The sequence below is a fragment of the Cydia strobilella genome, chromosome 7 (assembly GCF_947568885.1).
Source record: "Cydia strobilella chromosome 7, ilCydStro3.1, whole genome shotgun sequence".
NCBI lineage: Eukaryota > Metazoa > Arthropoda > Insecta > Lepidoptera > Tortricidae > Cydia > Cydia strobilella.
In genome coordinates, this window is record NC_086047.1 from 3,493,255 (window position 1) to 3,520,356 (window position 27,102).

General features: G+C 38.6%; 2 protein-coding genes and 1 long non-coding RNA gene across 4 annotated transcripts in view; 1 reads left to right on the forward strand and 2 right to left on the reverse strand.

Annotated features, from left to right (window-relative positions):
- Positions 1–407: 407 nt before the first annotated feature.
- LOC134742951 (dipeptidyl peptidase 3) lies at positions 408–14,811 on the reverse strand. 2 transcript variants are annotated; one of them, XM_063676172.1, is made up of 15 exons: positions 14,712–14,811; positions 13,214–13,338; positions 11,677–11,829; positions 9,627–9,854; positions 8,707–8,833; positions 8,008–8,287; positions 7,215–7,340; positions 6,706–6,833; positions 6,127–6,269; positions 5,339–5,450; positions 4,900–5,032; positions 4,349–4,472; positions 2,875–3,022; positions 2,151–2,324; positions 408–1,943 (listed from the first exon to the last, which is right to left on the reverse strand). In XM_063676172.1, exons 2-15 carry the CDS (start codon positions 13,334–13,336, stop codon positions 1,783–1,785), a joined length of 2,160 nt encoding a protein of 719 aa, XP_063532242.1. In that variant the 5' UTR covers positions 13,337–13,338; positions 14,712–14,811; the 3' UTR covers positions 408–1,782. The 2 variants fall into 2 exon arrangements, with proteins under 2 accessions (XP_063532242.1, XP_063532241.1); XM_063676171.1 differs by having other exon boundaries at positions 14,523–14,798.
- Positions 408–27,102, reverse strand: part of LOC134742967 (uncharacterized) — a 401,065-nt gene continuing 374,370 nt past the window's right edge. The window contains exon 2 of the long non-coding RNA XR_010127983.1: positions 408–527. This is a non-coding gene — a long non-coding RNA (uncharacterized LOC134742967). The remainder of the gene's footprint in view (positions 528–27,102) is intronic.
- LOC134742966 (rho GTPase-activating protein 39) overlaps positions 15,721–27,102 on the forward strand; it is a 50,021-nt gene continuing 38,639 nt past the window's right edge. The window contains exons 1-5 of the mRNA XM_063676200.1: positions 15,721–15,825; positions 16,469–16,561; positions 17,541–17,669; positions 21,780–21,922; positions 23,585–23,699. Of these exons, the coding sequence (XP_063532270.1) occupies positions 15,721–15,825; positions 16,469–16,561; positions 17,541–17,669; positions 21,780–21,922; positions 23,585–23,699 (585 nt within the window). The remainder of the gene's footprint in view (positions 15,826–16,468; positions 16,562–17,540; positions 17,670–21,779; positions 21,923–23,584; positions 23,700–27,102) is intronic.

Consider the following 27,102-nt stretch of genomic DNA (forward strand, 5'->3'; position numbering starts at 1 on the left):
ACTTACTATTCTCACATTGCTCATAACTGCTACGTTGCTAGCTAAACTGTATACGGAGTAAACAGCTCTTGCAGGGGCTCAAAAGAGTACAAAATACTTTGATTAAAAATGCATTTATTTGATATAATAGGATTTCCAGCTCATAATCTTCACATGTAACTCGTCGGTTATAATTAAGTGCGGTAGGTACTAGCACAATTATAATGCAATTAGAAATCGCCCTCAAGTCCAATTCGAACGTACACTTTGATATCCAAATGATATCATTTAGTTGTCATTTGCGTGTGCGTTTCAAATGACATCATTTGAATGTCAAAATGTAAGTTTGAATTGGCCTTCATATTGGCAACCGACAGTGTTACCGTTATGTGAGGCTTATTATGACGATCATAAACTGAGAATGTATATTTTTGACAATGGCAACATTTGAAACGTGTTTGCAATTGCGTGATAGAAACTGCATTGGGATAACTTCGAAAGTGGGATAGTTTTGAAAATGCCAAATATCTACTAACTATAAGCACTTCCTACTGTAGCAACAGCCAGCAAGATGGCTTGGTAATAGACATGTGTCGTTCACGAGTGAGTGATTTAAATGAACTATTTCTTTTGATTGAACTCACTCACTCTTCAATTCACTGATGATTTAACTCGCTCAGTAACTCATCTATCTAAGTGTTCCTTGCTCGCTCTTACCCACTCATGATTCGAATGAGCCGCCCGAGCCCGAGTGAGATATGAGAATAGGTTTCGGAAGAATTCGGAGGGTGTCGGGAAAACATGGTGGGATCGTATCGTGTGATTCGCCATCTTGGTCGCACTTATGGTTGTGTGTATCTGATTGATTGACATCTCTCTCTACTCACTCGTGAACAATATATACAGGGTGGATTTTCTTATTGGGTCAGCGAGGGCAGCTAGCAGATCTCGTGCCGCTACGTGAAAATGGTCTTAGAAGACCTTCCCTCAATTTCAAATTAATGAAGATTGGCGTTTACAGATTTTGGAAAAAAACATACAGAATGCGAGAATAAGCAGGATGCGATTTTTGGCAAACTTTTTTTGATGGCTATCGATCTCATTCCTATCCAGGATCAAGGTCTTCTAAGACCATTTTCGCGTAGAAGCACGGGATCTGGCAGCTGCCCTCACTCACCCAATAAGAAAATCCAGCCTGTATAGTCTACAGGTCCACTGAGTGAAATGAGTGATATATATCACCGCGAGAGAAAGATGAAGTGAAGCGTTTTGCGCATTTCTACTTGGTAAACGTTGCATTAGCATAAGCAAAGATAGATAATAACTCCGTAATAGATGGATACAGTCTAAGGAAAAAACGTGCTTCGAAAATCAAGAAAATTTGATTCTCGATCAGATGGCGCCACTACCTTTGGCCTACTCTCGTAGATGGCGTTGGCGGTTTCGTTTGTTATTTAACAATTTTAACGCATATCAGTGAAAGAACATGGGTCAAAATCATATAAAAATAAATAATGCAGTAAAAAAACAAACATTTATCCATATATGTAAATATATTTATTGATATATATTTTTATTTTTAGTTTTAATCGTGTGTCGATAGATGGCAATGAATTTACTGTGGCTACAAAATTTACTATGACAGTACCGCTCTATCGTAAGTGCTTCTGGTTTTATAGATATTTGCCATTTTTAAATTTACTCCGCTTTCGAAGACACCCCAATTGCACCTTAGTTCAAATTTGGCCACACCGTATCCGGCGTATAAGTTCGACGAGACACGAGACGGATTAGATAGAACATTTAACCGTCATGTAGCACCGTGACGTCGGTGAAGTGGGGCTTGTCGGCCTCGGCGAGCTGCTCGAGCAGGTCGGAGACGGCGGCGGTCGGGAACCGCTCGAGCCACGAGCGCACCATGCCCTCCGCGCTGGCCGGGTAGCGGCGCAGCTCCACCTCGTCACCTGAAAACAAGACCCTTTTCTCAAAAATGGACAGCAAAGTCGACGTTGCCTCTTTCGTTTGAGCATAATTTCATTCGGGTCTACCATACCCCCTGCACGGCTATATATATATAGATATGATTGGGTAGGTACTACAATTGTAATGACCAAAATTATTTATAAAAGTATATTTTATCAATATATGAATAATTCATTAGTCAGACTGACCTTTATGGACGGTGTTGGGCTGCACGAAGATGTTCCTGGGCTGTTTGTGCAGCATGACGATATCCCTCCATCTTCCCCAGGGTTCGTCGAGGCGGCTGTACTTGTCGAACAGGGTCTCGGCGCCCGCGGCGTCGCCTGTAGCCTTCAGGGTCTGTAGCTTCACTAGGAAGTCGCCTGTGGGGCAAAAAGTAATAGACGTTCATTATAAAAGCTTCGTACAAGATAAAAATAATTGTTTATGTATGTCCTAATGGTTTTTTTTTTTAAATACTTCTACCTCCACATGGATCGGAGCCTATTCTATCAAGTATCTCATTCATTCCAGTTCTCGCTATCTTGCCTCTCGCACTTTCATTTTTCATACTGTTCTTTCTTGCTTTCTTCGTCTTTCGGTCTCTACGGCTGGGACTGCCATTTGTTTATTTCCCTATGCTGTTAATCTACATTGTTTGCAGTTTTTTTTTCTTTATTTGCTTTATTTCTAGGATCTGGATCCTAATGATTAAGTAGCAATAGGCGTCGTTAATTTGTTAATCTGCCAACCTACCAATATATATGACATATCGTATACGTCACTTTCTTTGGGGGGTCTTTAAATAAGCCTTAAAATGTAAATAAGGTGCTAAGGAAATTATGTAAAATTACAATGTTGGAAAAAAACAACCGAACGTGAGTGTCACGCAGTTAGATCATAGCGGCGTTAATCCAATGTTTGTTTTGTTACCGATGATTGTTTTCCCGTCGGTGGCGAGGCGGTCGCGCCGCAGCGTCAGCAGCAGGTCGCGGCCGGGCTCGGGCTCGGCGACGGTCAGCAGCCCGTTGCCTTCCACTTCCAAAAGCCGCATCAGTACGAAGCGCGCGCGTGCGTGTGCCTGTGCATAAATAATACCAAAGATAGATATAACTCCGTAATAGATGTTTACAGTCTAAGGAAAAAACGTGCCTCGAAAATCAAGAAAATTTGATTCTCGTTCAGAGGGCGCCACTAGTTTTGGCCCACTGTCGTATAGATGGCGTTGACTGTTTCGTTTGTTATTTAACAATTTTAACGCATATCAGTGAAAGAACATGGGTCAAAATCATAAAAATAATTAATGCAAATAAAAAAAATCATTTATCTATATTTAAATACATTTTATCGTATTTTTATAAATCTTAATTTTTAGTTTTAAAGTGTGTCGACAGATGGCAGTGAATTTACTGGGGTTACAAAAGTTACTATGACAGTACCGCTCTTGTATAAGTTACTCTATGATAATACTAGATAAACCAACTAGTAGTGTTAACCAAGGGATGAAATGCATCCATCACAGCCGAGGTAGTTTGACGCTCGAACGCAGTGAGAGCGCCAATAGTCCGAGGCTGAAGTGATGCCTTTCACACGAGTTAAACACTCTACTTTTCATATCGAATACGAAGAAAGTAAAATGCATGTTTAAAAAAAATACTACTTCTTGAGGGTACTTTCAATTAACAATTTAGTTATGTGTGTCGTTATTTGTGGGATGGGGAGGACATTGTATAACAAATCCATTTAAAACCAAATTTCATTTGTTTATCTCAAAAATAATAATATCGTACTTGGAAAGTAAAATGTTCTAGTGCAGAAACGTATCACTTTCTGCACACTTTTTAAAACAACAATGACCCTCTTTTAGAACATGAGAAATGAAAAGTTTATTTGAGGCTGAGGTCGATAGGAACCGCATGCGGGGTACGGAAGATTTTCATAAAGCATGCCATAAGGCCCGCAGTCGGGGAATGAAAACATCATTGGTCAATAGAGCCCGGATGCGGGTTGCGAAAGATTTCTAAAACGCGCGACATTATAAGTTTCACTACTCGTTTTACTCGCCGCTGTATATCGACAAAGCGACCGAGTTATGAGTTTCATTAGTTATACCGCCTGCGGGGAGTCCCCGCACCCTGTACATTGACTAATGAAACTGAGTCTAAGTAAGTTTGGACATATCAAGTTAGATTCAATGGACCATAAAATGTATGGTCCGTCAATATTTAATATGGTAAGTATATATGTGGTATTTTCTATAAAAAGGGACCTAATTATCGATGGCGCTTACGCCATTATAAATTATGCTCCGATATAAATACAATGCCGCGAGACGCTGTGCGGCGTAAGCGCCATTGACAATAAGGTCCCTTTTCATAGAAAATGCCCCATATTATATTATACACACTTGTAACCAGGTGCCGGTGGAGGGTTGGTACATCTCCGTGGCCTTGGCGGCGCCGTTCCACAGCAAGCTTAGCCAATTCACGTACGTCACGTTCTGCGCCTCTTCGCCGGAGTACCCGAATACCCTAAACACATCAGTGTTTATTTATATTTGTTGAAATTACCCGCGTTTTCGTAAATAAAAATGTGTAAAAATAGTTATTTGCGCAACAAGAGAGGAAAGTTGGTTTTTCTTGCGTGTGTTGTTGATTTTGAGTCCCGAGTAAGCGAGAGACACAAAAACACGAGATGTAAAATAACTTTGCTCTCCTGTTGCACATATAATTTTTCATCACAGTAGTGAGAACATATTAAAGGTTAAAATGTATTTCGAGTTTGTAATAGACCCCGGAAGTATGAAGTGGCAGTTCATGGCCTTCACTAAATTAAAAAGCTACTTTGTTTCAATCCCTGGAGTCAGGAAAGGCGCACTTTCGTCACTCCAGGGAGCGACGAAAGTAGGCTTGTTCGAGAGGCTGAGGTGAAAAAGTAAAAGTTCAATAAGCGAGTTACTCGAGTATCTCGGGCACCAGCGACAGGTAGAGGCCGACGGCCTCGGCGCGACACTCCTCGAAGGCGGAGCCGAGCGTCGTGAACTTGCTGTCGTACGTCTCGCCCTCCGTGTACCACGACTCGATCGGCTTGCCTGGGAATATTCATATTTGGTTAATTAAATTAATACTGTCAAGAATGTGAACTGATGTCAAAAAACAAGCGAAAAATCACAGATGAAAATTCAAAAATTGAACATAAAGGTTCGGAAACGGCGAAAGAATAAAACCGTGCGTGAGTTTTTTTTCAGTCACCTTTTTGCATTTATTATAAGAACAATTTATTTTGATCTATACAGTATGACCAAGATTTGAAATCACGATATATCCCCGTCCTTATGCCATTTTTGACTGGAGTCGGCTCTCTTAATCGTTTTTAGCCAGTTTGATGTACCGCTTACCAGTGAGCGGATTGTTGACTTTTTCCTTGTCGAAGTTGAAAGTGCCGTCCTTGTTCTGTCGCAGCAGCTTGCCGCTGCCGTGGCCGAGCAGCTCGTGCAAGCCCACTTGCACCTACAACATTAGGTATACATGGAAATCAGAGCTACATAAAAATGTTTTTCTACTCCCGTACTTTTATTTGTCATATAAAGGGTCGTGCACACTTATTTAAAACCCTACCTTATAGTTGTCAAGTCAAGTCTTTAAACTATTCCCCAAAATGCATTTGTGCATACACGCAGTATCTTTTGGCACTTTTCGATACTTCGTGTAATGACCACTTAAAAAATATTGTATGAAATACATTGTTGCCAACACTAAAGCATAAATTTTAGGTCTGTGGTTGCCAACCTTATTTTAAATGTCATCTCTGACAAATAAATGAACCATAGAAATGCTTTTTTTATTTCTTTTTTTTAAACCTTCAACCGAAGTGTCTCAGATTATACTATTTAAAATAGACTGACATGCCTTTTTTTACCTCTCTTAAACAACGGTTGCATAAAAGACTATTAAAGATGTAGGTAATGTGTTTATGACACATTTATAGTTAGATATCTACCTGTACCTTAGTAAGTATTTGAAAGAAGCGTCGGCAACCCTAGCGTTGTGTGAGAGCGGAGCGTTGAAGGTCACTCCATTGTATTTTTGTGTAGGTATCAAAACATATGTGCGTTTTTATTGAGAGATAAGTATCTGTTCGTAAGAACTATTATATAATCTGTGGTATAGGTATGTTTAATCTCACCTCAAAGGCAGGAACCCTGTATTTCTCCAGCAACTGCTTGTCGGAATTACTGAGGAAGGGAATGACCGACTCCTTGTACGCGGCAGGGATGACGTTGCCGAGAGACACGTTTTTGAAGCCCTCGTTTTGGCGGATCTCGTCGTCTGTAAAGGAAATATATCATTTATGATTCAGTTAAATATGGCCGCCAAGGTGAGGTTTAGGGATTCGAAAACCTATGTCAGAGGTTAAACGTCACAAATTGGTTTTAAATGCCGTCGCTTAGAAGCAAAATCCTATTTTTCTCGATTCTCTCAGACCAAACCTACTTGTATACCCGTCAGTAACACATAAGAGGTAACAAAGTGCACAGATAGTTTTGATCGTCGTTGGGTTTTCAAAAGGGTCACATAACTTATTTAACCTAATGGGTCCTACAGGATACCTTTTTAAATTTTTTGAAAAGCCGATAGTGTTGGAAAAACGCTCCCAGTCAAATGAAAATGGAAAATTCATACAAAAAATGTCTCGAGATGGAAACAGGTAACCATTTTGAACACTTTGCCCTTTCAGGTATTTCTGAGTGCCGAGTGTACGTACAGTTGGGAATGTTGATGCCGGCGGGGATGCCGCTGCCCGAGAAGGCCAGCACGTCCAGGCTGGTGAAGTCGGGCCGCAGGAATGTGTCCTTCTCCAGGTCCGAGCCCCACGGCAGCAGCTTTATGAACCTGCGGGGTCAAATTCACATCATTTTATTCTTTCCTAACTCAAGAAGGCAGCAAAAAAAACTTAACAGCAAAAGCAATAAATTATTGATGAAAGAGAGGAATTGGCTGACTCGCTGAGTCGGACAATCCCAGGTTCTGCGAATGTATACTTAAATACTATTTTTATGATATAGGAGGCAAACGAGCAGGCGAATCGCCTGATGACCCACATCCACGGACACCCGCAACACCGGAAGGGGTTGTAAGTGCGTTACCGGCCTTTAAGATGGGAGTACGCTCTTTTCTTGAAGGTTTGAAGTTCGTATCGGTCCGGAAATACCGCAGGCAACAGTTCATTCCACAGTTTAGCTGTGCGAAGCAGGATTATTAGAATGATTGTACCTCTCGGCTCCGTCAACTAGGGCCCCGAACTTCTTGGACATTTCTTTATTGACCATGGCCACGAAACCCTCGAACTCTCCGCGCTGGCCGGCCGGGTCGCGGTACGTTTCTATGAAGCCTTGGTACCTGTTCATTAAAAATTTAAATTAACAATTATTATTTCCGTACTATCTTTTATTGCCGATTACTTGTCTATAAAGAGCGATTCTTAAGAGCCTAGTTTTAATGTTTGTTGTATAAATAAAAGTCCCGTGCAAGTCACACGGAGTCGAAAATTGCTCGGCATTTTCCACTCCATAACGAAAAGATTTCAACTTAAAAACTTTCGGTTTGGAATATAATGATAAGCTCAGCTCTAAGTTACCTATGCCAAATTCAGTCCAGCATGTGATTTGGACGTTGAGTAGCGACATCATATCAGAAAACAGCATAGAGAGACGCAGAGTTCAACAAGAGCACTAAACACCTTGTGATCCTTAAAAAGAACTCTTGACTACCCCAAATGGTGAAAATATTTTGGCTAACATGAAGAACAGAGAAAATAAACTTTTTCTTTATTAGCCTACTTTGGTATCCCACTGGACCTTGTCATCGGCATTTTCCCACCATTTGGGGTAGAATGCGTCCAAGTCGTCCCGCTATCTCCTTTTTGGTCTGCCTGAACCGCGGCCTGCACCGCATATAGTGTTCCGTGGGTCCCACTTTCCGGGTGCATGCAACAGACATGTCCCGCCCAGTCCAACTTAAGCTTACATCTGCAACTCTAGTTCTGGAGCGTAGAAAATAAACTTACGTTTCAATAATAGGCCCCTTATTCCTAATCCAGAACCGGCTGCCCTCCTTATGCTCGTCCAAACTTCCCTCAGTGAAGCTCTTCACATAATGTTTCAGCATGTTCCTCTCGTTGTCGTTGGCGGCGTGCGTGATGGCCGTGTTCAGGTGTTCGGTGGCGAGCGCTAGAAGGGGGGAGTAGTCTCCGCGGGATTCGATGAAGTAGGCGTTCTTGTATTTTTCGGGGGTAGTTGCTAGGGGGGATGTGTCGACGCTGGCGTAGCGGATGGTAAAGAGGGGTACTGGAAAAGTATAGAAATTAGACGGGAAGCAAATAAATTATAACTGAGAAATTATTTGAGAAAGAGCCTTTGAAAGAAACTTTTTAGGGTGTTTCGTACATTTCATTTGATATACTTATACATGGATCAAGTGAAGGAGAAAGTGGAAATCGTGTCGTATTACGATGTCAAGAAAAAGGTCAAGGCAAAAAAATACCTGGAGATTGCTTCACCGACAAGAGCGCAAATCTTAAATTTCTGATGATGAGGCCTATTTTATCACATGTCAGTTCAATATGTTTGTCACGTTTTTGGCACGATTTCGTTCTTTTTAATGCACAGGACGAGATTGAGATTTGAGGTATCAAAATTAACTTCTTATTGGAAGGTAACAATATTAACAAGTACCTAAGGAAGGCTTGGTACAATATAAAACTTACGTCCATCCTCGGCGGTGGTTTTGAACGTCCGGCAGATGTAAGCTTCGATGCGTTTGGTCTTCATCCATTCGTTCACCAGATCAGAGTCCTCTTTCGTGCAGTTGCTGGAGAAGTAGGTTGTGACACCCTGACACAAAAGAAATCTTTGTTATACGAGTACATCTTTAATACAATAAGGTGCATTGGGGTAACTTCAATCGAAAGTGGGATAATTTTGAATGTGGCAAATATCTATAAAACCAGAAGCACTTTATACTTTAGCTACACTTACGATACTGCAACGCTTTATTCCACCAAGTAGTGTTGGCCGAACGTTAATTGCAATTAACCATTAACCAGTACAAATTGAACCGTAAGCCGTAACGGACGGTTACAGTTTACGGTTCAATTTGTACTGGTTAATGGTTAATTGCAACGTTTCGGCCAACACTGCCACCAAGGCATCTTGCTTACTGTTGCTACAGTAGAAAGTGATTCTAGTTTAGTAGATATTTAGGCTTTTTTTTTAATTACCGCGCATTCGAAGTTACCCCATTGCACCTTCCTATTGTATTTTAGATGAACGTACATGATTTTTCATAGTATTTACAACAATATCTTCATGCTTCAGATAGTTAAAGCAGAACAGTTAAGACTGGTATATAACAAAATGCTAATAGTGTGCTTCAAAAAGTTACAATATCGCGTGAATACCGATAAATAAAGGATCCAATACTATGTCAAAATTGCCTAAAGGCCCGCAAACTTGAAATATTCAAGGTTGAAAGTCTATTTAATCTTATTAGGAGTGTAAGCTATCGTTACATATTTTTGAACGCTTCCTCGAGCTACACAGAACAAGCCGCCTCACAAAGATACTTCGTAAGGCGGCTCATTCTGAATTGCGAAGGCTAATTATGTCTGTACAAAAGATCACTCACCTTATCAGCTAAGCCTAGACTCGTTAGTCTAGGCGCCAAGCTGTATATAGAATTCTGCGTGTTCTGCCACAGCTTGGTTATATGCGTGTTGTCATTCTCGTAAGCTTTGGAAGCCTTGACGATGATCTCGAAGGACTCCTTGGGCAGATTTGGTATGAACTTCGTGTCGCCGAAGCCTTTGTAGTTTCCGCTGTTGGCGAAAATGCCGCCGGCGTACACTAGGAAGGCCTGAAACGAAACGTATTAATATATTTTTTTAGCTAATTCAGACCAGTAACGCGTTTATGAATATGGTGGAATTCATAAACGCGTTACTGGCCTGAAATAGCTATGAATCTATGGACGGTATGAATCGTTTGTCTTTATCTGTCATTTTGACTTATCTATTTGTAAGAAAGGGATAAAACATAATTTAATTAAATCAGGCACGTAAAGGTTTATGAATAAGGGGGTTACACATTAATTACATTTTAAACTTTGTCTATCTATAGGATCCTGTACAGTCAAGGGCATTAATATATATACATTACCAAAGTTTCAAAAATATGTGTACACTCTTATACCTTAGACAATAAAGTCGTGTTCACATATTTTTGAGCCATTTATCTGGATCAATATTTTTGCCTTCGACTGTACCTACTACAAATGAGGTTTTTGTGTATTTATCACAAGTAATATTTATGTTTGAAACATATACATGCTTTGGAATAGACATGGTATATTTCAAAACATGTTATCAGTAACTTAGGTGTATTTCCTTCATTCATAATAAGGTCGGGATGTGGTTATTTCATTCATAGATAAACTTGTGGTAAGTTTACTCTATACATGGGAAAATAGGTTATATTATAATATCATAGATACACTTGTGGTGGGCTTTTTCTATCAGTGAGAACATAGATCGGGCTTTAAATTTAAATAGGTACTTGACTATAAACAAAATTTTAAACTGACTATTGTTATTACTTATTACCATAATTACTCATTGAGACAAGTCCAACTAATGTTTTGTTGTAACGTGTTTCAATGAACTATCATTCTAACTGGGTTGCGGGTAAATATCAGAGGATTTTAATCCACTTGACAAATAAAATTAAGTGCAAAGTAGTTTTTAGACACATATTTTGAGCATTTTCTATGAAAAGGGACCTTATTGTCGATGGCGCTTACGCCGCACAGCGTCGCGCGGCATTGTATTTATATCGGAGCATGGCTTATAATGGCGTAAGCGCCATCGACAATAAGTTCACTTTTTATAGAAAAAACCACATTTCATGAAGTGAATCTATGTACATTTTGATGATAAATTTGGTTATTGGTTGTTTAGTAGAAGTTGGACATATCTACAGTCAAGTTCATAAGTATGTTATGTATACATTTCTTCTCTTTAATCCATTGCAATAAGGTGAAAATATGTATATCTATTTAGGAACTCCTGTACAATAAAAAAAATAGTTTTCATGGGCTGGGTTTCCCCAACTAGACATCATAAATTCTGTGTATTTTGCATGGAAATGAATCAGTAAATATTTAGTATGAGAATTTGCAGTGATTTATCTGGTAACAGGTTATTACGAATGAATGTTGAATGCTTTTTATTTCTTTAATTATATTTAGAATTGTACAGTGCCTTAGTTTATAACTGTTTTGCTGTATAACTTTTCTGTAATAATAAATAACAATAATTATTGAATGAATGAAATCGTTTATTCACAATCACCATATGTGCCATTTTCAACCAAAAGGGTACTTATTGTTGGTTATCAATAAGGCGCTATTTCCATATAGCTTCAATTCGAAATCAACCTTATCGACAAGCGACAATGTGGTACCTTTTGGTTGAAAACGTCACATATGGTAACATAAGATCTTAATTTATATACATTGCTTCCCATTATACATTCAGTTAAGATAGACATGTGAAAATTAATATTAATATCTATGAAATAAAAAAACTGGTTTGCATTGTCTGCTTCAGTCTCCAGACCATGTTTTGGAGACAAAATAATGTGTCAGAAGAAGCTAAGATTTCGAATGTATAGTTACTAACTTGGAAATCATCCTCAGTGGCACCAGCTGCTAAAGCAGACTTTTTCAGGTCCTCCAGGGGCTCCCCAAGGAAGGTCCTGTGCAGTAGGGAGAAGATCCTTGGAGACTCCGGACTCGTCTGCATTAGGACTATTAGACCTCCATTCCATGCAGCCTAAAAAAATAATTATTGATTACAAATACAATTCAAGATAGACCCTTGTGGATACCCTGGTTTGATTCTGCCAACCTCTCTAGAAAAGTGTTAGTCTCAGCTTTCCGAGTCCGGTCCGGACACATCCCTACAAACAAATTTCTGTGCATGATGGGTGTTAAATCGTCACCACTGTGTGCAAACTGTCAGAAGACTGATGACTTGTCTCACGTGTTGTTGGAATGCGTCCGGAATTCGGACTTGAGAAAAGGAATTTTTGGTAGCCTGGGCTCCATGCACAATGGACAGATCAATTGTTGGTTGGCAGAGCCTATATCGGACAAAGCAATCAGTGTTTACCACTTTATTGACCTCTCCCTTGAGTAGGGAACTATGATAGCACCCATGAGGCTGACATGTTCACCTAGAGTGTCCAAAGCCTCCATAAAAACCAGATAAAAAAATAAAAAAAATTAACGATTATTGATGAATGATGTAATTTGATACATATATTTTAAGTTTTTATTTTTCTACTGTAGACCCCTTCTGGGTAAAAGCCTACTCCAGCTGTTTCCATTTGGCTTTATCTTTATCTACACTTAGCAAGTTTTGGCCTGCAGTGGCAACAACTTCGTCCTGCCACCTGCCTAGTCTATGTCGTTTCTTTCTATAGCCCGAGGGGACCTTCCATTTGGTCACCTTTCCTGTCCACCTCCCGTTGCTGAGCCTTGCCACATAATAAATAATAAAATAAATAAAAAGTTGTTTGTTAAAAGAAATTTAAAATTACACAACAGGCTCAGTGGTCCCACACTAGGCTAGGCCTGTATTGTGGGGACCGCTCTACAGATTTACTACATACAAATTTAGAGGTATCCTCTAAAAGTCTAAACTAAAGTCTCTTATCATACAATTCTTAATTTAAATGAAACTGCAGGGAAAGAAAAATGGAGAGAATTGGAGGAGGCCTCCACTCAAAGAGGGGTCCAAATTAAATTAGTAAATAACATACGTAAACTTAACACTTACTACTAGCTATAAGAAAATTACTAACAATACGCAAAAACTTTTGATGTAAAATTGGAAATAAAGGCTTTTTATTTATTTATTTATTTATTATTATTATTTACCCTTTGGGTACGGGACCCTAAAAACCGGACAAGTGCGAGTCAGAGTCGCCCACCGAGGGTTCCGTACTTTTTAGTATTTGTTGTTGTAGCGGCAATGGAAATACATCATCTGTGAAGATTTCAACTGTCTAGCTATCACGGTTCATGAGATACAGCCTGGTGACAGACAGACAGACAGCGGAGTTTTAGTAATAGGGTCCCGTTTTTACCCTTTAGGTGTGGAATCCTGAAAATGATCTCAGTTGGTCCTAAATAAATGAAATTGAAATTATTACCTGACTCAAATAATGAGCGTACATCTTTTCCTGATTAGTCAGATTATTGAAGGCTTGGGAGCTCTCCAGCTCCACAAACCTCTGGTTGTTTGGCAGCAGAAAATTTGACTTGTCCACGGCCATGGCTGGAATTATACCATATGTTAATAGAGAAAAGATCAAGTGAAACAAAAAGTCGGGGTTGTGTCATATCAAAAAGTCAAAGAGCTGGCGCAGGATAGGGAAAGCTGGAAGATACAAATTCAAATTCAGTGTGTTTATTTGTAAAACATAGGTAAAACTGTTACAGTGGTGTATAAAATTATAAAATTGGTCTCACTATGTTTTGCCTTTTGGCGTACAAAAACATGTTCTTAAAATAACTTAACTAACAAGATAAATCTTAAAAATAAAAACTTTAAAAATATTGCCAATCTTAAGATAGTAAAATCATTAACTACATAAAATAAATACATTTCAAATACATTATAGAGAAAAAATTTTTTTTTTAATTAAACAACAAGTTTGGGAACAAATTATTAAATATTTTGATTTGTGTTTTTTTTACCACTGGAGGGCTTCGTCACTTTTTCTTTAATATATGATATCTATTACAGTTTTTAAATTAAACAAGTTTTGGGAACAAATCAAATTATTTTATTGTTGTTTTTTTTTTTTTTTTAAGTAGTCACACTACTATATATAAATTAAAAACTGTAATAGATGTCATATATTAAAGAAAAAGTGACGAAGCCCTCCAGTGGTGAAGGCCGGATTCGAACCGGCGTCTTTAGCTATCGCAGCTAACGCCATGAACCCCTAGGCCACCTAAAAATAGCCAGGCTAAATTAAAATTAAAATCAAATTTAAACTCCACCGACAAGCGAATAACTCTTAAGCTAATGATGATGATGATGTAGAGACAAAAGAAAAATAGAAAGGGCATTTATTCCATAAAGCACAGATACACAGGACAAGATGAAAGAAATAAGAAAAAACCGGACAAGTGCGAGTCGGACTCGCCCACCGAGGGTTTCATACTTTTAAGTATTTCTTGTTAGTGGCAACAGAAATACATCATCTGTTAAAATTTCAACTGTCTAGCTATCACGGTTCATGAGATACAACCTGGTGACAGTGGTAACAGCCAGACAGTGGAGTCTTAGTAATAGGGTCCCGTTTTTACCCTTTGGGTACGGAACCCTAATAACAGCAATACAAAAACAACACATTAAATTATACAGAATAGGGAAATTACTTGTTAGAGTTGTTAGTATAAAATGGGATATTACTTGTTAGTATTAAATATATAAATACATTTATTACTGACCCTTAACTATTTTGCTTGGCTTTGAATTATTTTCGGTTTCTATCGTCCCGGAACAATACCGACGGTATTTACTAATAAATGAATCAGCATAACTAGTACGCCGGCATTTTGTAAGGTTAATAGTCAGGGTCCGCAACATTGGATATATATTCTGAATTACTGAAACTGGCGAGGTTGTTTTATACTTACTGTAACTCAAACAATTGATATAGTTTATTACTTAGTTTTAAATTATTGAAAATTTTTAATTGGGACCCTGTGTCGTGTATGTCTGTTCGTGAACTTCGTGAAATGACAATGACATGAAATAATGAAATGCAAGGTTGTTTTTTTTTTTTTTCAAGAAATGTATGTTCACAAAGATTGGTTATCTATTTCAAACGCTGCTGTTTGTTATTAAAGCTGCAATAAGTATAGTATAATAACATTATTACTTTATTACATAATACACTTATTTTATAAATATAATACAAAATGATGAGACAATATTAACAACGTTATTTAAGTAGAACAAATAACATGTTTACAAATATATATTGTAAAAAACTTCACAAGCTATCTTTATAAAATATACTTAGTGCATAATTTGTTGCCAGTATAATGTACAATATTGAAACTGCAGTAAGTATCGAATGAATCGATTATGAAATGCTTCGATGAAATGTATAGTCAACTTCAACCTTCGGTAACTGTTTTGAAACTGTTAATAATTGCTTGGCCAGGATATAAAGAACCAATATGTAATCTCGACAAAATTGTTGATGCGTAAACATATCGAAATTAATGAAATAGAACGATACATTATCGTCATTATCGTTTTGTTATTTCTGTCGCAACACATTCTTAACGAAAAAACGACCAAACTGTCGCAACTCGCATCGCAAGTGGCAAGTGGAACGTACTATCGTAAACATGGATGGTTTCTGACCGTCGTCCTCCGTATTTTAGGTAGAATTAGATTGTTTACGATGCATATAAAACTTTAGTAAAGTGATTTTCTTTTCGGGAAAATGACTTCAGAAAGGTAATATAAAGTTTTAGTGCTTTTTATAAATTAGTGACAAATTTACTTCCGATATCCACAGTTGAAAGTTGCAAAATCAATAAAGTACGCGGAAATCGCTAATGTCACGCCCTGCACTCTTCCTTCCGTGGTGCTTTGCGTTGTTCTAGTGCGGCTAAAGTTAATTGGTTGGTGATGTTTTATTCTAGGGTAGAATGGGTGGAAATAATCGAGCCCAAGACAAAGGAACATATGTATGCTAACCTCACTACGGGGGAATGCGTATGGGACCCACCTGAGGTAATGTTCTACTTTTAGTTTAATATCCTGAATACATGCATGTTCTTCGCAACATTTCGCTTATAAACTAGTCTGCGTGGGTTTTTAATGCCAGACTGTTAACTTCCTCAGTTTTGATGAGTATTATTTTGGAATTGGAACACATTAATTGAATCAACTGTGTCCCATTTAGGAAGAAACTGTAGCTTTTGTCTCACAAAGCAAAGTATACTTGAGTGAAAGACGGAATTATGTAGTATGTTAGATGTTGAGGTCGTGTCTGTATATAATTTTAATATCATTTATTGTCTATGTTTTAGTTTCAAGTTCTTTTTCTATTCCATATTTAAATATTGAAGCATGTTTGTTTATTTATCTCTTTTACGTTACGTTTTACGTCAGTTCGCATTAAAATCAAAGAGCATATAATCACTATGTTCTAATAAAAATCTGGTGCTGTAAAGTCAACTGCTTGTGTTTCTCTTAATTTTTCCACCTTTTCTAAAGCTATTGAAACCCTCTTCTTCAGTAACAATATAATAGTTATTAGTTACTTATTATGACTATAAACAATTATTTTATATATGTATTATTCTTGTGTATCATGCAATTGTTGCTGCAACCTATGAAAAGCCCTCAACATGTTTATTCATTATATTTTTAGGGAGTTAAAGTGAAACGGACAGATTCTTCCCAGTGGTGGGAACTTTTTGATATCAACACACATCGATTTTACTACTACAATGCATCAACTCAGGTATGTTTACATGTTACATGCATCCATATTGGATCAACTTGTACATATACACCCTTGTTACTAAAGTAAGTTTATTTTACAAATAAGTGAGTTAATCTAACAGCTACCTTAAAAGTTTGCTATTTAAATTATAATGTTAACTCTTTATAGGGCACAATTAGATATTTTTACACTGATTTAAAGTTTCACGATTTTTACTCATTATTATACTCGCAACGACGGGACTTAATCACGTAAAATAAGTTTTAAATTTACCTGCGACGTTTTGAGGAAGGCATTTTCCCCGTTGTCTCTGAGAAGACTGGTTAAAGTTGACATCAACGTCTAGGCGCGCGAGTGTTTCAAACTACCCGCACTTGATCTTGTTTATTAACTTGAACATTTACGGGGACAACACCTCGAAACGTTGGAGGTAAATTTAAAACTTATTTTACGTGATTAATTAAGTCCCGTCGTTGTGAATAATAATAGATATTTTTATGGCTTAAATGACCATCCTATATAACATCATCTTTTATATTTTTTCTTATGAAGAATTTTTAGGTTAGTCCTAAAAATTCTAATTCGCCTAACATTTGGTAAATGTTTAAATAAACAAAACAATCCTGCCATAAAACAGGTCATTTTAGAAACTTAATTCAAATGACCGCATGTAGATTAACTAAATATGCAATGCAAAATAATTTACCCCGTTAGCAAAATGCAAATTTTCCCTCTAATTCTAAATTGCTCAGCAAAAGCTGACTTGCATCTGATGTTAGAATATGTAGATTGTAAATCGTAGGAATTAAATTTTTAATTGAACGCTTTGTGTAGCCAGACAGAAAATATTTTTCTTTTGGGAAAAATATGAATGGGAGGTGATGAGGCTTGAATCATGTTTTTTTTTACGTGGACCATTAAAGGGTTAAAGTTGAACAGCTTGTGTTAAATACAGAGTTATGTAAAAGGTTAACAAACCAAATTCTTCTTATTGCAGACTACTGTATGGCACAGGCCAACGGACTGTGATATCATACCGTTAGCAAAGTTGCAGACTCTGAAACAAAACACTGATCCGCTAAAAAGAAGGGAAAGTGCCACACAGACCAACCAAGCTCCACCTCAGGTAAATATATACAGTGTTGATTATGTGTGCGTGAGGCTGCGTTCACACGCTGTTACTTGTTTAAATACATGTCAGTGCGCTAACGGCCGTCTGTGGTTTTACTCGCTCCTATTCCGTATTTATCAGTGGCGACGAGGATGGGATGGATTCCGTATTTATCATACAGAATGAATTTTTTTCATGGCTCAGTGAAACCATTTATTTTTTCCACAATCTGATCTAACAACCATAAACAACATTTAAAGGGGTTCTGTGCTAAGGGGTGACAATGACAGGGATGTAAACAGATCCTCTTTAGGGTTCCGTACCCAAAGGGTAAAAACGGGACCCTATTACTAAGACTCCGCTGTCCGTCTGTCTGTCCGTCTGTCACCAGGCTGTATCTCGTGAGCTGTGATAGCTAGACGGCAGAAATTTTCACAGATGATGTATTTCGGTTGCCGCTATAACAACAAATACTAAAAACAGAATAAAATAGAGATTTAAGTGGGGCTCCCATACAACAAACGTGATTATTGACCGAAGTTAAGCAACGTCGGGCAGGGTCAGTACTTGGATGGGTGACCGTTTTTATAGTTAATGGTACGGAACCCTTCGTGTGTGAGTCCGACTCGCACTTGGCCGGTTTTTTTTATGGGGTTTTCAAAGCCAAAATGACAGAAATGTAATGCTTGTTAATGTTTTTTCTTGATGTCTGTCTGTCTGGGTGCATTACATTTGTTATAATTACTTTCATATATTATAGTTTGGTTTATCGTTATTTTGAATAACGTAATAAATGGCATACTACTGTAATACCTAATTAACGGTATACATAATGTTGTTATTGGTATAATGGTCATAAGATATATTTACACTTCGTCTAATTTATTGCCATAATTATTACATTCTCTAAAGCATATTATTTGTTATAACGAGTAACATCACATCATTATTTGTGTGGCATAATAGTTACATGACACAAATGGGTAAGGTTAGGTTGGAACTGCGAGACTCCGCGCAAACGAATAACTACCTAGCAAAAGGAGGGTTACGTTAGAATGGGTTAGAACTTTGACCCTCCATAGAATAAAATACCTGGCAAAAAAGTGTTTTAGGTGAGGTTTAAACTGCGGCCCCTGCATAATCGAAAACCGTGAAAAAATTGGTTAGGTTAGGCTAACCTAACCAACCTGCGACCTCCCTAGAATAAAATAGCTAGCAAAAGAATTAGGCAAGCGTACTTGTTATAAATAAAAACCGGCCAAGTGCGAGTCGTCCTCGCGCACGAAGGGTTCCGTACCATTACGCAAAAAACGGCAAAAAAAAACACGTTTGTTGTATGGGAGCCCCACTTCAGTATTTATCCCGTTTTTACCCTTTGGGTACGGAACCCTAAAAAGTATGTAAGCTTTTACGTTATCATTAAATGAAATATGACAAATCATGTTATACAATATATGTATTTATACTTGATAAAGTTGTATGAAGTATTACTTTATACAAAAATAATTATAACAAATGTCATTTTAAAACATGTCCATATACTATTTAATTTTTTTATTACAATAGGCATTATATAAATGAGAGTTTAATAATAATAATTATTATTATAATATTTATTTATTATAATAATAATATTTATATCTCCTTCGATTTCACGGGCCTATAAATCCCGGTCTTTTGATAGGCTTGCGTGGGGATATAGATCCAACACGTAGAGGCCCCTTGGAGAGCTTTAATGTCATGTAGAACGCCTGCTGGAACCCGTTCACAGGCGCAACAATAGACACCCATGAACCGGTCGCAGCAGGCATTGGGACTATTGCAGAAAAAGTGAACAGTATACCGGTCTATGGATTGAAGTTTGGGTGGACAATGAGACTGGGCTATTGTAAAGAACTCCGGACACCTGCCATAACAATGTTAAAACACGTTATCGAGGCAGGTGGTGACTTGCCGCTGACTAGATGGGCCCCTGAAACTGCCGTCGTGAAGACGACCAGGAGCAACACCGGTGTGAGCGGCTCAGGGGTGTCGAGAGGTGTGCGCCGCTTTCTACCCAGTGGCTGTTAGCAGCCACTGTGCCAACTCGCGTCTTATGCATCTTTCACTTCCACCCCTGGAGCATATAGCTCTTACGACTCCCCTCTGGACGGCCAATGAAGGCAAGCCAGAGCTGAGAGTCCTGCAGGTCCCCTTGGGGTCCACTCCGACCGACGAAGACACGCCAGAGACGGAGACTCTGACCGACTCTCTGGAGCACTCGGGTCCGTGGGGTCGTTACTCCCCAACAGCTCGCCACAAGCTGCCCTGCGAATATATTATTATTATGAATAATAATAATAAATATTCTTTAGATGAAATTATAATATAACAAAGGAAACGTATAATAAAAATTACATTATAATAATATAAAACACGTTATAATAAATGTATGATATTTGAAAGCAGTTATTTTTAAACACATTTTTTATTTAATCAATCGGATTGAAGTATAAAAAGTAGGTGAGTTGACCGTGACGTCATTGTGTAATGATTGTTTCATATAAATTCCATATTAGCATATCGTTTTGACAGTTCTAAAAAAGAAACTGATTTGAGTAGTAGGAGGATACCCTATTTTGCAGCTATTGTACAGTCGAAGGCAAAAATATCGATCCAGATAAATGGCTCAAAAACATGTGAAGTTGTGAACACGACTTTATTGTCTAAGATGTAACAGCGTACACATATTTTTGAAACTTTGGGAATGTATATATATTTATGCCCTTAACTGTACCCATTAATAAATACACCACAAGCGGGATTCCGAAAGGGTATGGGATGTACGGATCAAGTCTTTTCCTTGCGATGCATAGCCGAAAAGCATTTGGCTAAAGGTCAGAAGGTCTATTGCGCTTTCGTGGATTTGGAAAAGGCTTATGACAGAGTGGTGAGGAATGAACTTTGGTCGGTACTGTCGGTGTATGGATTGAGCGGCCGTCTCATTCAGGCACTGAAATCGCTCTATGAGGATTCCAGTGCTTGTGTGAGAGTAAACGGGTCGTACACTGAGTGGTTTAGCATCGAAAAGGGTGTTAGGCAGGGATGTGTAGCGTCACCGTGGCTGTTTAATCTGTTCATGGACAGTAGTTTGCATGATTTGAGAAATGATGAATGTGGGCTGAGAATGAGTGGGTTACCCGTCAAATGTCTTCTTTACGCTGATGACCTGGTATTGCTAGCGTCATCGGGTGAAGAGTTGCAGGAGATGGTAACTAGAATGCTTGGATCTTTTGAAAGGAAAGGAATGAAAATTAATGTAAGTAAGACGAAAGTAATGGTATTTGAAAAGGAAGAATATATGACAAACTGTGAAATTTTGATTGGTCAAGAAAGAGTAGAACAAGTGAAAGAGTTTGTGTATCTGGGAACCTTATTCACTAGGGACGGTAAGCATGATAAAGATATTGAAAGGAGAGTGAGTGCTGGAAATCGCGTGAATGGGGCACTTAATGCTTTTATGAGCAGCCAGAAGGTGTCGCAAAAGGCACGGTTGGCTGTGCATAGAGGGGTGCTGGTGCCTACACTTATGTATGGTAGCGAAAGTTGGGTATGGCAGAAGAGGCATCAGAGCCAAGTGAATGCAGTGGAAATGAGAGCGTTGAGAAGTGTGTGTGGTGTGAGATTACAAGATAGAATTAGGAACAGTGTGATAAGGGAAAAGTGTGGACTGAACGAAGATGTAGTGACAAAAATTGAGAAAGGTATGTTGAGATGGTTTGGACACGTGGAAAGAATGAGTGAAAGAAGGCTAACAAAGAGAGTGTATAAGGGAGAGGTAGAAACGGGAGTTGGAAGGGGCAGACCTCGGCGGACTTTCTCTGATCAGATCGGGGAAATCCTGAAGAAAGGCCAGGGCAAGAGCACCCTAAACCGGCGAGCGTGTATGAGGAATGTTATGAAAGTGAAGGAAGCGAAAGAGGTATGTCAGGATCGCAGCAAGTGGAAATCCGTGGTCTCTGCCTACCCCTCCGGGAAATAGGCGTGATTATATGTATGTATGTATGTATGTATTAATAAATAACCTAGTTTTGACAGATTTTTCTAATATAAATTATTCCTTTCTAATAACTCATTATATTTCAGGCTCCATCATCAATAGATCCAGTGAGCAGCAATGGTAACAGCACTGTGGCGAGCGTCAGCAAACTATCACCTAGCAATGCCAAGACTGTCTCCTTGCCGCAGACCAGCCCTGTGCGGACCAGACGATCACATTACCATCATAGGTGAGGACATAATCTGAGAAAACCAAGTTTATCATACTAACGTAAGATAATAGTACATTTTACAACTAGTGTGAAAAGACATTTCACACGTGTTGTAAACGACGTTTTTTAATACAATTGCGAAAAAATAATAAATTAATATATCATTAGTAGAATCATACCACCAAACCAAACCAAAACCAAAAGTACCTATACAGCCCGCGATACGCGAGCTGCCGCAGCCCGCGATACCTTCATACTCGTGCGCGCCCCGGCCGCGGCCGCCGCGGGCCCGGCGCGGGTTGGTCAACGACACCTCCGAGTAACTCATGAGGCCCTGGTACCTGCTCCGCGCTAAATTCAATTTTAACTGCGTTTCGAAAGTATAGTTTGGAACTAAAAAGTAAAAAGCACTAGTTCTAGAAATTGAGCTTCTCGCACGCTACGCAGCCACAAAAAGTATCACTTTTTGAGCAACTGTATTAAAAAGGATTTTTTTGTTAATATTATTATGTGTGAATGCACAGGCAGCTTAAAGCTGATATGTGCACATCAATGTCCACTTGTGTTTTGTAGTCTTCGAAAGTGTTCATCGAGTTTGTTTTTAAGGCGGTTCCCTGAGCCAGAAGGCGAAAAATCTCCTTATATGATCATGTTTTTCTAAGAGGCGTTGATATTCGTAGACATGGAAAAAATACTATATTATATATGACTATATTATCTTTAATATCATAGCTTCCGATACACGAATTATGACACTTCGCTCGATACAATTAATTCCCAAAGTAACCTCTAACTCGGACATTTAATCCAACTTTACTCGGTTATTTATTATGTGATACTATAAACAAAAAAAAACAATCTTAACTTAAATAGCTTTAATTAAAATTAAGCTTAAATTTCATAGCTTTCGAATTTCGATATTGTAAGGTAACGTTTTTAAAATAAATAAAAATCGACAAAATTCGATCAAAATTGACACTTGGCGCGCATGATCTATCCCGTTCTTTCATGCGAAATGTGACAGTGACAGCGGCAAACCGAAGAGTTTATCGAGGGTGCACTGCACTGATCACTGACTCGGGCAAACTGTTCCACACCTTCACTACGCGGTTAGATAGGAAGTGTCGTCTGGGGTTGCTATTACTCTGCGTCAGTGTCAGTTTCAGAGAGTGAGAGTCTCAGTTTGTCATTTATGTTACGAGTAAAAATATCGCTTAACCCGGGTACGTTGTAGTGTCGGTGTCGGTTAACTTAACGTCGGTTAAGCATTCTCGAACTCACATTCTGACAGTTTGAAGTAAATCTGCCACACAAGCTGCAGGGTGATATTATTCCATTCGACGTGGGTGGTGCGTGGCCATCTATAAAATACTGTAACTTATTCTTTGGCTTCTATTGTAGGAAAAATGTTTGTTCTCTTCTGAATTACGTCAAGGGTCCGTCGATTGTGGTCTCTGCAACTGCAAGCATTAATTTCGTTTCTTCAGCAGCCATTTTGTACAGTTCCCCTCTTGCTTTAAGTACATACTTTAATTTAGTTTGATCATTGTGTTTTTAGTTTATCGAAAAATAAGATTCGAGCCCCCACACGCTACACCCCAGCAGGGGGTAACAGGAAAAGGAGAAGAAGAAAAAGAAGATTGTGTTTTTTATGTAACATTGCAAACCTTATTTGTTCAGGAATAGCGTCGAGAGGCGAGGAAGGCTGAGCGAGGACGGAGCGAGTCAACTGTGCCGGCACACCGACTCCGGCCGCTCCTCCGACAGCAGCGTCAGCAGTCAGCGCCGCAAGCAGGTAACTCTGGACATTTGTGGGTTGCGGCAATGAATACAATACAGAAGCTAATTAAAAAAAATACTGTACTTAATACGAATCTAATACATCTTGTTCTATTTCCGAGTTACAACTGATTTGCGCTGGGTTAAGTATACCCAAAGGCCAAATAAAACCCTCCGAGCTGCCGAGCTCGATCGTAACTTCATCTGCTTTTTTTTAAATATATATCTCATGGCGTTTGCGTTGCCAATTACATGCCTAAGCGAATTCGCTCTTAGCGTTTGTCATAGTCCCGAGCCGTAAGAGACATTTTTTGTCTGTCGTACAGGCGATTCTTCTCTGGAACGGACATGCAACTTTCGTAAGCGAGTACTGTAAGTGAAAATGCATACTGGCAAATCAAGCTTGGTACTTTTTATGGTACCGTACCGAAAGAGAGCCAAACGCTACCCATTTTCGTTATTTACGGCTGTCTTCACATTGGATACGAATTCGCACGTCGCTCCGGTGTGCGAGCGGGTCGTCGTTTTACACGTGCATAGCGCTGTCACGCCGGAGCGACGTGCGGATTCGCACCAGTGTGATAACCGGGTAAATACTTAATCAAAATCTTCTCTTTTTGTTTCGTCACGAAAAATCGTCGGAAGTGCGTGAGGGAAAATTTATTTTACCCTTTATATTTGCAAATGATTGTTTTAGTTGTCACTAAAAATAATTTCTTTCATTTCACCTCATAAATGTATGCTCGTGACTGTACATTCCCATTGCGGATTGAAACGGGTTTGAATTTACATACGATTAGCATATGACCTAGTTGTTTCACTGACCCGCGTAACGCGTGACGTAAGTTTAGATACACTATCGTCCTAAAACACTGTATAGTAACTCGTTTTATGGCTAATGGACTAAAGGCATATTCAATGAAAACAATGCAATTGAATGGTTAAACCGTAAAACACGTGACTGTTGAAACACTTTGTCGAAAATGTGTCTAAAGAAATTGGGCGGACTAAACTACCCCTAAATTACGATCTACTTAACGAATAGAATGTTGGCCAGTTTGGCCACCTTCGTTTAATTTAATAAAGCGCCTTTGTGGCCTGTTTTCTGAATAAATATTTGACTTTTAAATTATTATCATAAAGAAAAAAAAAAAAACTGCGTAGCCCTTCCATACCATATTGTTAGCTCTTTAGACCCACTAATATTTATCTAGAAATATCTCATAGGTATCCTTACCAATAATTAGTTTGTTTTCATTATTTCGGTCATTGATTAAAATTTTTAGTGTTAATCGTCATTTTTTTTGCCAAAGACCACCAACTGTTTATAAGCCTATGATGAAGCTGACACAGTGTTGTTCTATTTATTGACTGCAACTATTGCAAGCATTGCTTCTTAGCCAGTGGTCCGCGCATGGGCGTAGCCACGGTGGGGCAAGGTGGGGCAGTTGCCTCACCCTGATCTCTGACCGCTTCTGGTCTCTGACCAGAAAATTAAATATTAATTTAGGTAATTTAAAAATTACTCCGCGAATCGAGCGCGCATGCACAGAGATCGTGTCTTTTATAGTTTTTTGTCTATAAGAGTTATTTGCGAATTCCGGACAAAGTTAAGGTCAGTCCAGACGGGAGCAATTTTTCGCCAATCTGATTAAATTGTCTGATGAAATCAGGTGGTGCGGACGCAAACGCCAATATGGCTCGCTGATTTCGACCACCGATTATGACCGATATTACTGAAAAAATTGTGGTGCATACACAAGAATACCAATTTATGACGCTAGTATTCTCGTTTAGGGGCATTTGTTCAATTTAGAACGCTCAAATATTTAAAAAATAAAAAATATTTAATCGATTAAAAAATGACCCCCAAATACTAGCGTCACAAATTGGTTTTCCTGCGTCCGCACCCCATTTTATCGGTAATATCGGTCATAATCGGCAAGCCAAATTGGCGTTTGCATCCGCACGGCCTGATTTGACCGGACAATTTAATCAGATTAGGGAAAAATTGTCTCTGTCTGGACAGGCCTGAAGTTAGATTATTTACAGGCTTTTTTTCTTCCTTCTTAGTACCTATTAATTATTAAATCTACCCTAGTCTTGTGCTATTCTCACAACTACAAGATAGTAAGGATTTTTTTTTCTGTTACTACTGCACTCAACCCCTGGTTTACCAATAAAAATAAACCAGGGTTCGAAACAAAACAACCTACGTACACTAAAACTAATAATTGAAATACTCCGTAAAAGTATCGACTCCAAAAAAAAAATCTTTCAATCGTAATATGATTTGCCTTATGGGAATATAGTTCAGATCCGGAAACCGCTTTCAACTTTTAGTATGTTATTTATTATTGGGTTTCCAAAACTGCCGGGAGACAGCGGCGCCGGCCATCTACTTCAGCGGAATGACTCCCGCCTCTTTGCGAATATTCCATATTGCTCCCAAACTGCATTGCACATACACCATGTGGGGTATTAAATGAAAGCCAATTAAATATTCTTTATTAAATTTCTACACTGTAGTAGTTTAAGAGCAATTTACAAAAGAAATGAAAATGACGTAAAAAAAAAATTCGATTATTTGGGTTTTACAACCAAACCAAAAGTCGGACGTAAAGGGATGTACTACAATATTAAAGATGATGTCTCAAGCAATACACAGATATCAAAAAATCAAAATCAGACCAAAAATGAAAAAAAAAATTGTACCAAAATATAGGTATTTGCCAGAACAACTGCATTAAAGTATAAAAAAATCTAAATTGGTCATTTTCAAGTTTTGGAGACCCAATACCATGCCCAACAACATACTAAAAGTTGATGGCGGTTTCCGGATCTGAACTATCTCTTCGACCGTTTCCCATAAGGCATAGTACTATTTATCCGCTCTTCTTTCCCCTAACCCTCACTCTCCTGTAGATCGAAAATATTCGAGCTGTTTCAACCGTACCCTGTATGGTAACAGGGTACGGTTGAAACAGCCTCAACTACTTCTGCCCCACCCCTTAAAAAATGCTGGCTACGCCCATGGGTCCGCGGACTAAGAACTAATGCTTTAGGCCGCTTGTACCTATAGAAGTCCGGTGTGTTCACCGGACAATTGTCCGTTTTCGGCTACGATGTCTTTTCTTGGATGTAGCTGTCGGTAGCCAGTTTTGTACAAAACTGGACGTAGTCCCGTAACACGATCAAGCGGCCTTAGGTTGACTGTTTATATTGAACATGTTCGGTGTTACATCAAACATTTATTCAGCAAATAGGCCACAAGGGCACTTTTACATGTCAATTTTTACAAGCAATAAAATTAACCAAAAATTACAAAAAACAATTACGTATATGGAATCAATGAAATATTAGATAACTTTGTTAGAGATGTATCGTCTAAATGTCGTATTACACTAAAAAAAAAATGT

Coding starts and splice junctions, on each gene's coding strand:
- LOC134742951 (XM_063676171.1), bottom strand. CDS start 14,661: ATGTTGCGGACCCTGACTATTAACCTTACAAAATGCCGGCGTACTAGT. Junction 8,288..8,706: donor AACCACCGCCGAGGATGGAC/GTAAGTTTTATA, acceptor ATACTTTTCCAG/TACCCCTCTTTACCATCCGC. Junction 6,834..7,214: donor CTAGTTGACGGAGCCGAGAG/GTACAATCATTC, acceptor TTGACCCCGCAG/GTTCATAAAGCTGCTGCCGT.